At 29.6% G+C, this 12268-nt stretch overlaps 1 protein-coding gene across 1 annotated transcript; it reads right to left on the bottom strand.

The window, feature by feature from the left end:
- Positions 1-1881: 1881 nt before the first annotated feature.
- LOC147814893 (uncharacterized) lies at positions 1882-11594 on the bottom strand. The gene is made up of 4 exons (XM_087157100.1): positions 11327-11594; positions 9261-9371; positions 7435-7528; positions 1882-2054 (listed from the first exon to the last, which is right to left on the bottom strand). Exons 1-4 carry the CDS (start codon positions 11481-11483, stop codon positions 2045-2047), a joined length of 372 nt encoding a protein of 123 aa, XP_087013226.1. The 5' UTR covers positions 11484-11594; the 3' UTR covers positions 1882-2044.
- Positions 11595-12268: the final 674 nt, after the last annotated feature.

The raw sequence follows: 12268 nt of genomic DNA, 5'->3' as shown, positions 1-12268 counted from the left end.
AGACACATTTATGCTTGGAATATCATTTCTTGTGGTTTTATAATCGCATTTAACGTTGGCATTAGTAATACTTATAAACAGGTTAATTGCTAATTTAAATTTTTTTTCGTCGATGGTGCATAAAAATTTTATCAATTCCTTATTGTTTCAATTTTTAAGTATACTCCCACTCAGAATTGTTAGAAATTTTTTTAAAAATACGTATTAATTTTATGTACTTCCGTAATATAGTAATCCTCAGTAACCTTCCAACAGGTGTGTCTTTTTTACCGCCGTGAATAGTCTCGTCTTTTAATGTATTATAAACGCTATTTTCAAAAGGGATTTTTTAAAAGTACAAATATTTACATCTTATATTAATAGCTAAGGGTTAATAATTATAGCTAATCTAGCTAGTATTCATCCTAAAAAGAAAGAATAAACATTTTATTTAAAGTCCTCATTAAGCAGTAGCCAATGAATTATTAAAAAGCCATTATTTCACTTTTTTTGACAGATAATACAAAAGGATAAAGAATTTAAAAACTATAATAGATACTTAAATTAAAAATAGGGAAAAGTTAGCTTCTTCATTACTCGATTTTAAAATTGCAATGGATGCACGTGTGTTTGGAGGTTGCAAGCAATGTAATTTTAGGTGATGTCATAAGCTCACAAACTTTAGTTGATGATATGTTGTTGTTTCTAATGTCACAATTCAATACCAACAAACCTGCTTTGTGAAACCAAGAGAATTTAAAGCAGAGGGTTATATCTTGTTTTTTGATGGGGCCATCTATGGCCAAGAATACGGCTTGGCCATAGGCTCAAAACGCGCTCAAAATGTCCCTCGATATTAATTTCTAGTGCAAGTAACATCAATCGATGTTACTTGCACTGGTGTTACTGGTGATGTTACTGCTATTTTGGTTGTTTTTACACATAATTTGAAATTTGATTATTTTGAATAATATAAAACTTTTTTAGAAAAGAACAAACTATTTTTTTTGCACATATTTACTGTGATATTTTAATAAATAATGCAGATGCATTTTTTAAATTTCCAGTTTTCAATCAGAATATATAATTTTTTTTCTAGGGGATTCATATTATTTCTAATAAAACGAAAGAAGCAAAGTTTAAAATATTTTTCAACTTAATAAATGAAACAAAAGAAATGCTATAGTAGTCAGAGCGCGCACGCACACACACACGCGCACACACCACACACACACACGCACGCACGCACGCACACATCTAGTTTAGTTAGTTAGTTATGTTATATATATCTTTAGTATATCTTAATTTATTTGGTAAGGAAGCAGACCCAGTGGGAGACTTCTTGGACTGCACTGAGATGTAGTACTGGTGAAGAAGAACAAGTATAATATCGTAAATTTTTAGTAATTTTATTAATTTTTTCTTTCGTCACTTATTTAATGCTACTGCCCACAATCGTAGCTTATTTGCATCATATTTTAAATGTTATATCAAAATGTTGAGTTTTTTAAATGGCTAAAATCACAATGTTATGGGCGGTCAGATGAGTGTAAATAATATTGAGATTCTAAAACTGGAGCAGACTTTTGAATTCTTCCGGTGCATCTTTCTGCTTATGTAAGATTTACAATATTTGAAGAGGTTTGATATTATAAGAAGTTTTATTTTTGAGACTGTTTTCATATTTACAGATAATTATTACCATTCATTAGATTTTTCAGCTTTCTTATAAATCGGCTTTTGAAATTCCTCTTACAAAGAGTGAGATCCTTTCCTGGGTGTAACATTCTTATTTATTTTCAATTAAAATAAATCATTAAATTACCTTTTTCGAATTATAACAGAAGACCTAAAATTGTAATAAAAAAAATTGAAAATTGTAAAAAAAAAGGACAACACACCTTATGATAGAAACAATTTTATTGCCGTATATAATTTTTTTCCTTCTCCATAATATGAAAGTAAAAGAAATAAACACATTTTTTTTTTTAAATGCGATCTGTATATTTTTTAATTTTTCCTTATGGTCAGTAATTTCTTCCACGCAGTCTACTACCATGAATTCCTACTGCCTGCTAAAAAATAAAAAAATGGAATTTCAAACTTTTATCTAATAATTGTATATATGTATAACCAAAATCATAGTTCATATATTATTTCAAATTTTCCTTAATAATTCGTATATTCACCCCTAAACTAATGATAAACAGTGTAGTCAAATGAATGTGACTATCTCTTAAAAACCAGAAGAATCGTCTTTTGTAGTGAGACGTGCATAAAATAAGTCACTGATATTATAGAAAATCCATATTGTGGCTACTCTAGTCTTGCTGCTTACTACACTGGGTTGAGCAGTAGAGGATCCTTGACTGAACATTCCGGTGGAATTGTTTCCACGCTCGTAACATTATTACCACGCTCTTACCTATGGAGGGACTACAGCAGTGTTTCCCAAACTTATGACTTTTGGTTACCCTTTCTAAATTTTTCGCAGCGCTGCGTACCACTAATAAGAAATGAATGTATTTTTTACTATAAGAAATTGAATAAAAGTTAAAAATCACAACTGGCTGTTGACAGCACTAATTATTAACTGTTTAGTCTGCAAAAATAGCCAATAGAAAAATAATTAATCGTAAATTTTCTTGGCCAGCTTTGTTTTTAAGTAAATTTTTTTTTTGAAATTTTCGTTTGTAGCCAGATATTTCGCATAAGAACGCGTACCCCCGCTAAACTGTTCCCGTTACTCTGTGGGTACACGTACCACACTTTGGGAAACACTGGTCCACAGTGAGCAGTTGCCTTGCTATTTGCGACTTGCGTCATTGTCCTCCCCACGCTGTTGCTACTCATTGTGTATCATTCACAACGGGACCCTGCACACACTCGACAGCTAAAAGTAAACAGGAGCAACCACTCACACAACCGTGAACTTAACATGGCTAACACTCAAAACCTGGTGATACAGCCCTCACATCCTGCTCTCAAAATTCGGTAAATTTTATACTGCTCTCCCGGTCTTCCGAAAAACGGCAATGAATCAACTAGTGCTATCTGTTCATCGAATTCTATACCTGAGAAAATTCTGGTGGGGAAGTATTGTGACGTATCTATCACTACATTAATTAAATTGCAATTCATAAAACAAGTTAACTCAATTCTATCTTGAGGTACGTTTTGATAGATGAAGGTTGGCATTGCTGATAAAACACATCATATGTGGAATTTATGTTAACACCAAAATGAATTAAAGCAAATCTTCATCAAGAAAGGAGATCTTCTTTACATTTTTCTAGGAAATACTCATACGCTAATGATTTCTTATGTCTTCCACAATTGTTATCGCACTTTGGGAAACCGATGAAAATATTCCTCGGGCCAAGATATTTCTTCTCTCAGATTGGTGTGACCCGGTAACTTTTGAAGGAAATTTAGTTTCATACCGTTTGGCTCATTGGAAGTATTTTTTTTTCCATACGTCCGATAGAGCGTAAAACATGACTCATTAAAAAAATCAACTGAAACAAGATTACGTAGTCGTGCAGTACTAGTGAGTAAACGAAGAAGTTGACGATCAACAAGAGCTAGCATAAGTGCTTTACCAGACGTCTGTTGTGAAGGATCATAAAATGAACTTTAGTTCAGCAATAGATGCGGAGACACTGTAGGTTGTCCTGTTAGTTAAACAGTACAGTAAAGTAGTCTCCGATTTCATATATATTTATACAAATGAATCTCCTTAACTGTTATTTACGCCTGTTATTTACGCTTGTTGTCTGTAGAACGGGATTTCACTTAAATGAATTAGGATAGTGTATTTTAGTCTTATATTATATATCCTAACCACCATGACGCCCGAATGATTTAGAATTACGAAAGGAATTGCTATCTCTTCAGTTTTCTTTTGACACCTCTTTTATATCTGTTAATTTATCTCATAAACAGCATGTGGTCAGAATTTTTGACTTCCATCTTGCTAAAAACTGGTGATTTAAGCATCACTGTCAATTTTAGGCTAATTAACTTCGATTTACCCAGATATTTAGAAATTATTAAAATGAAACTTCAGTTGTTCTTAATTGATAAAAAGCAAACGGTCCCAATTAGAGACTTTTTTCGTTGTAAAAGCGTTTACAGTAGAAAAATACTGGAGAGCACGTGCACTAGTGGGATAGGGGCTAATGTTTGTAATAGTGTGTGGCAAAGGGAATATTAATAAATCTTTGTAAAAACGTTATTTAGTCTTTATATATATATATATATATATATATATATATATATATATATATATATATATATATATATATATATATATATATATATATATATATATATATATATATATATATATATATATATATATATATATATATATATATATACATATATATATACATATATATATACATATATATATACATATATATATACATATACATATACATATATATATACATATACATATACATACATACATACATACATACATACATACGTACATACATACATACATACATACATACATACATACATACAGACAGACAGACAGACAGACATATATATATATATATATATATATATATATATATATATATATATATATATATATATATACTGCGCATAAGCTACAAGTAAATAGAGCTCATAAAATAAGTTCAATATATAAAGAAAACTTGGAAAAAAATTACAGAACAATGAAAAAAGGAAGAAAAAGAAATATAATATTAAAAATAACAAGAAACTGGGAAAAAAATCCGAAAGAAAGGGAAAAAAAGTCAACTAATCAGTGTAGGGAAGGGAATACCGGGTGAATGTATACCTCCCTGTGGGATGTATATCTGATTATCTAAGTTCATTTGAATTCGCTGCTAGCTTTATAGATTTTATTTCATGTTTTATTCTGTTTTTCTTCTTTATATTTTATTTTCTGTTTTTACGTGATATTTTTACTTGTATTCTATTTTATTTGTTGTAATTGTTTTGTAAAATTTTTTTGAGTGGTTCTCACACTATTGTATTGATATACTTTGCTTCGGCTATAGTAATACAATATTAGAAAGCACTCCTTTTTGCGGATATAATCGTGTGAGCTGATGAAAAGATTATATATTTCCCGGATTCTTTAAAAAATTTACGTCCTTTTTTTCCGGATTTTTTTAATTCCGTTTTTTTTATTTTTTTATTATTATTTTTCGTTTTTCACTTTTTTCATTGTTCTGTAATTTTCCCCTTGTTTTATCTACATTTTGAACTTATTTTATGAACTTTTTTATATATATATATATATATATATATATATATATATATATATATATATATATATATATATATATATATATATATATATATATATATATATATATATATATATATATATATATATATATATATATATATATATATATATATATATATATATATATATATATATATATATATATATATATATATATATATATATATATATATATATATATATATATATATATATATATATATATATATATATATATATATATATATATATATATATATATATATATATATATATATATATATATATATATATATATATATATATATATATATATATATATATATATATATATATATTTATATATTATTTATATTTATATATATATATATATATTTATATATATACACTGCCTGTCAATAGTTTAGTTTCACTTGTATTTATTTCAAAATTTTCAAAAATAGTTAAATGTTTCTGACTTAAACATACAATTTATCAAACATAATCATAAACAAACATCTCAAAACTCTGTTTTCTTTTAAAACTGTGCATTATTTCTTTCATTTTGTATCTATTCTGCAGTTGATAACGAAATGAACGAAAGTGCATGTAAGTACCTATTCTAAAACAAGTGTAATATATTTAAGAAATTTTATTAATTCTTAGTTTATAAACAATTTATTTTTCATCTTCTTTTATGGGGTTAATTATAAGTTGTGTTCATGACAAATTTCAAATACTGATATAATAGCCTTAATTAACCAGAATAACTGGTACATATTAAAAATAAAAGTTTAATGTTTTTATACAATTTATTAAAGAAATATGGGTCAAAAATGAGAAATAGGTGTGGAAACACGTGCAGTTATTATTGCACTTCATGCAGAAGTTTATTCAAGTAGACAATTTGTCTCTAAAACTAATGCTTCTCGGACCACTGTTGTCAGAACTTTGCTAAGGAATAAAGAAACAGGCCAAAATAAGAGCCGCCAGCGATCAGGGAGACCTAGAATAACGTCCAAACGTGAGAATAAATTTATCCGCATTCAAAGTAAGTGGCAGCGGACTCGAACAGCACCAGAAATCCGTGAGGAATTGATTGCTTTTCGGCAGAAAATTGTGTCAGTATCTACTGTACAACGTCGACTTCGTGACTATGGTTTAAATGGTTGTATACTACTAGAAAACCTCTTTAGAAAAACAAAATAAATTAAAACGACTGCAATGGGCTAAAAAGTATGTAACATGGTCTTTAGAACAGTGGTCAAAGGTTTTGTTTACGGACGAATCAAAATTTGAATTGTTTGGAAGCAAACGAAGGCAGTATGTTCGTCGTTTAGTTGGTGAACGTATGACAAATCAATGTTTGCTGCCAACTGTGAAGCATGGTGGAAGTTCAGTCCTGATTTGGGGATGTTTTGCCGGTGATAAAGTTGAAGATCTTGTAAGAATAGAGGGTATTATGGATAAAAAATATTATCGCAGAATATTGCAGCCTTACGCTTTTCCATGCGGAGAGAGAATCGTTGGTCAAGGATTTGTTTTTCAGCAAGATAACGATTCAAAACATTCATCGAAATTGTGTAGAAACTACATTGCATCAAAAGAAAAGAAAAAAGTACTGAAATACCTGGATTGGCCCCTTCAATCCCCTGATATTAATCCTATTGAGCTATTGTGGAATGAACTCGATAGAAATCTTACAAAAATAAGATGTACCAATCAAAACAAGCTTTGGGAATCTTTACTTAGTTGCTGGAACTACACATCAGCCAGAGTATTACAAAAACTGATAGAAAGAATGTCAAAAATAAGTGCTGCTGTGATAAAGGCTAAAGGAGGATATTTCGAAGAATCCAAGATTGGACGAAATTCATAAGTTATGCATAAAATTATAGTTCTTACCATATAAGCGTGCCTACATTTCTCAAAATAAAGTTAATTTAATGTAATTTTCAGTTTAAAAGAAGTCACATATATATATATATATATATATATATATATATATATATATATATATATATATATATATATATATATATATATATATATATATATATATATATATATATATATATATATATATATATATATATATATATATATATGCATACATACATACATACTATCCCTCTTATCAACTTTTCTGAAGCATAACGAAATTCATAATTAATTATTTTAAACCGACTGTTAGTGAATACCTTTTAACAATGAAGACACCCATTCCTACAAGGGTGATGCCGAAGATTACAGCTATAACGATAGTGGCTATTTTCCATCCATAGGGAACAGGTGCTGAAAATAAAATAAAATTTCTTTAAAAATGCATTCCTTTGATATCCTCTGAAAGGAGCAAAGCAGATTTTTCAAATTATTCCCCATCCCCAAAAACGCAGCTTTACTCTTGCTTAAAATAAAAATAACACAAATTTATTGTCATTCTTTTTGTTTTTGTTTTTACAAAAGGTGAACTACCTTATTTGTACAGTAAGCAAAATAAAAACTGTTTGTCCGTTCCGCAAAATATTATAAACTTCTGAACAGTTACGAATTGTGTTACATTTTAGAGGAAAACCATTAAAACCTACCACGGTTAGACTGACGTAAAGGGTACTTATGGCACGTGTGTGCTCTTAGGCTAAGAGTCACATGCTATATTTTAAACTGCATTATTAAAGGCTAATTAACCTAGTTAATTACAGAAAATGAAGAATAAAAGCTTAAGTATAGGGAAAATTTAATGAATAACAAAAACATATAATAAAAGCATTGTAAAGAATTAAGATAATCCAGGTTTGAGGAACGCATCCTCTCTCCGTGCGAGTCAGTTTGGAAGTGAACATGAGGCGGTTCTTCAACCGGTTAGGTTGGCTGGGTTTTCCTCACTTCAGTTCGTTTTGGAGTGAACTGGATGGTTGCCGAGGCACGTACTAGGGGACAGGATGGTTGCCGAGGCACACCTAAGTACTCTTAATCATAATCCGTTTACCATTGATGATACTTTACCTCAACACTGTGGTAGGTGAGAGCCGGATACAGAATTGGTGTCAACCAGCTTCGTTGGGATTCGAACCCAGTGCTCCTCACTGGGAGGCTAACACTCCATCCCCTGAGCCATCACGGCTATCGAAATTCATATTCTGATAATCTTCTACTTTATTTACAATATAAAAATTGTAGATAATTTAAGGATTTTTTAAGAGGTTCCAATTAGAAAAACATTCGAAAGAGTTCAGAAAAACATTCGAAAGAGTTCTTGATTAGTTTTGGTTGAATTGTGACTAGTTATGAACTATAAATTCTAACTTTATTGAAAATGATTCGAAATAAAGCCATGAAACCTATCTAAACGTTTCTTTACTTCATATTTTGTTAATTTTATCAGTAGCGTTTAGCAAGTCGATCACCTTGGCTCTGTGTACTTCTGAACCCAGCCCAAAAGATAAGTGTATTTCTTGGATTAAGCACTGAGACGAATACGCTTTCAAGTTTTAACTTTTTGAATGAAATGATCTGGCCTGAACCTGGAAAACTTCTTTCATTTTCACCAATAGCAAAGGAAAACTAATCCTTGATCCACCTTATTTTATTTCAGAATTGTGGAAGTGCAAGTTGGGAGCAATATACAAATGGTCATGTTGAAGTTAAGGATTTCAGCATAGCCTCATTAGTCTATGGGTGCTTTATTGACACAGCAATTGCGTCCTTTTAAAATTAATTTAAAAAAACTTCCATAGCGATCTTTTTAAAATGTCAGTAAAATTTAAAAATAGAAATGTGCTTTAGTGTCGATCAAGTAGCCTAACGGCAAGCACGGAAGCAGCAATTTCAGGAAGGAAGTGCTTTGTAATTCCAGGTATGGAAACAAACACCAACACACTGAAATCTTTTACAATTCTCTGTCTGTAAAGTACTAAAATAGTTTTTAAGGCGTCAACAAAACCAAGGATATCTATGGAATATTATTGTATATTTAATTATAAATTCAGTAAGTAGGAAAATTAGAAATAAAAATAGATTTTCTTACTGTGGCATGCTTCACCTATTTGAGTTTTTCCCGGTTCGCAGCCACACAATTTTTTACCGTTCATAATAACACACGCGATGGAACCTGATCCACAATCACAAGTGATTATATCTGAAAAAAAGAAGATGTATGAGCAAGGTGTTCCTTAATCGAAGCACTTAATATATATTTTTATGATTCTTGTCAAAAATAAAATTTAAAAAAAAGATATAAACAATTGGCATTTCATTTAATATTTAAAAGAAGAGCATACGGTGCCAATCCGACTTTTCTTAGGCGAAAAATATTAATTCCTGCCTAAGGAAACTTAGCGAGAGAATAATTCGACGCAAGGAATTATAAAAAGTAAAACAAAAATAGTAATATCAAAATAAGTAAGCAAAATGCATAATAATTAATGCTAAGTGTAATTAAGTTTCTTACCATAACTTTAAAAAAAACAACCATAAAAAAATGCCATCATTACACTTAGCCAATCAGAAGACATCATATGTGCTACTCTTGGTTCCCACGTATCACAGTGCTGATGTAAAATATCTACAATGTTGGAGGGATCATGGCTTAATATCCATTTAAAATCGAAGTAATCATGCGAGGTGGCCCGATGATAAACGATCAGTAAAAATTGAAACAGAAATAATCGAATTTTTAAATTTGATGGTGGTCTAGTTTCTTCAGTTATCACACTATGTAAAAAATGAATACTCAAATTCCACGAACCTTTCCTCGTTTTTGACAAAATCGTTGCCTGGTACATGCTCCGAGTGAACATTTCGTCAACCTGATTAAATAACACTCGTCACTTCTTCGAGGAAACGAATTTCGTCAAACGAAAAGAAATATTTCGTCATTCTAGTTTCGATTGTCTAGCCTTCATTCTAGTTAAGAATTCCCAACACCGCAAATCGATGAGGCTCTGAGTTGAGGAAGCGTTTTCGTCATATATTTGAAAGTTCGTGTTTCGTCCAAAGTCACGTGGTTTGATGACGAAATTATTCTCAAAATTAATGAAATAATGCTCAAGGATTGCTGAATCATCAAAACTGAGTGTTTTATTTCTGAGAGTGGATCAGCATAAAAAAATAATAATAAAAGCTATGAAGAAGCTGTTTCTCAGTAAAATTCTTACTTTATATTTAATTTAAGGGTATTAATTTTCGATTTTGATTATTATTCCTAATTAAGGATTTAAAACTTAAAACTAACAATTATAGAAATATTAAACAATAAGTAATATGAGTACATTTATTTTTATTATAAATTACGTGCAAAAAATGTGCAGTGAACTACGCACTTAAAATAATTTATACGAAGTTATAAAATATTAATAGGTTCACAATTAATCCAAAAAGTTTTACAATTGGGTATTTGCTACGCGAGTAGAAAAATACCTCTGAAATAACATGGTTGTTCCAAAGAAGGCGATTGTGCATTGTACGTCACTTACAAGTACCCAATTAAACTTAGCATGATAATAAATGTAAATCAATAGCTGTAATGTTAACACGCAGTCTTGTTTATACACGATCAGCTAATTTCGGCTGTCTTCTTTGAGTTGCATGTACCCAACCGAAGATCAAGGGGGAAGAACCGTTTACGTAAATGAAAGCTAATTCTGAGAAAAAGAACGGAATTCAATTTTGTATATTTTTGAGGCGTATAAAGTTTTCTATCAGGAAATAACTATTAGATTGCTTTTTTTATAATTTAAAAGTACAAAAGTATATTTTTGCTTGCAAATTAGAGCGTCACAAATATATATATATATATATATATATATATATATATATATATATATATATATATATATATATATATATATATATATATATATATATATATATATATATATATATATATATATATATATATATATATATATATATATATATATATATATATATATATATATATATATATATATATGTATAAAGGGGACACAGGTGTCCCATTTCCGTCAAAAGATTAAGACTTAACAGGTAACACTCACTTTCGCACTGAACTGTTTGGGACAATTGGCGTATCTGTAAAATTTGTTACAATACAGTAATGATTCATTGACTTACCGGTTCGGAGACGGAGTAACTCATCGGAGATGCCATTCTGACTAACATTGGTGACCGCTTCAACAGGAACATCAGAGACGACGACCGATTTTGCAGAAACTGTTATAAGTAGGTTGATACTCAAGAAGAAGGAGAAAAGCAAAAAGTAGGATGCCATGTTTCTTCTCTCAAGCCTTTTCCCACAATGATCTCGTACTTTTTTTCTTTTCTTAAAAAAAAACTATTCCTGCTGTATATTACAGAAGATAAACTCCTTTTATCCTTTTCTTATTGTGCAAAGATTGAAATATAAGAATTGAACAATGGATAAGAATGATAAGTTATCGCCTTTACCAAATTATTCTTTATCACTTGAGTGTGAAGAGTAGTTTCAAAACAACACAGAAATTAGAATATTGCTTGAGGTTTTGTTGATCTATTTTATTGTTATGTGTAAAATTTATGAACCGAATAATTGCTAAGGTTAACAGAAATACATTTTATCAGTTTACAATTTGTTTTAAATTTTAATTGCACGCCGAACACTTTATGCTATTCTATTTTAAAATCAGTGTGAAAAGGCGACTCACCTTTGGACTTGCAACTATCGATGTTTAACTCGGTAACCTTGTAAATTTGAGGTTCACCAGGAAGCGAAAGAACCTTTAACTCTTTGACTCATAGGGGACACCAGTGTCCCTTCCATATATTTTTTTCTAATTATAAGCAAAAATATAATTTGATATTTTTTAATTATAAAAAAAACAGTACCATAGTTACTAAATAATAGTTGTACTAACAGTAAAATACTTATACTAAAATACTTATACTAAAATCCAAAATCGGAAAAAATTAGTTTGAATTTCATTTTCATTCATATTTAAAAATTTATCTGAAACTGGTTTGAAAAATTAAAGAAATTTCAATAATGGATAACATTTCTCATAGATCTTAATAAATGAA

This window comes from Parasteatoda tepidariorum, chromosome 2 (genome assembly GCF_982258835.1).
Source record: "Parasteatoda tepidariorum strain Cologne lab strain chromosome 2, Ptep-v5.0, whole genome shotgun sequence".
Lineage (NCBI taxonomy): Eukaryota > Metazoa > Arthropoda > Arachnida > Araneae > Theridiidae > Parasteatoda > Parasteatoda tepidariorum.
Note: the sequence above shows the minus strand (reverse complement) of the source record. Positions and strands in the feature narration are given on the sequence as shown.

Coding starts and splice junctions, on each gene's coding strand:
- LOC147814893 (XM_087157100.1), bottom strand. CDS start 11,483: ATGGCATCCTACTTTTTGCTTTTCTCCTTCTTCTTGAGTATCAACCTA. Junction 9,372..11,326: donor GTTACTCCGTCTCCGAACCG/GTAAGTCAATGA, acceptor TCTTTTTTTCAG/ATATAATCACTTGTGATTGT. Junction 7,529..9,260: donor AATAGGTGAAGCATGCCACA/GTAAGAAAATCT, acceptor TTTTATTTTCAG/CACCTGTTCCCTATGGATGG.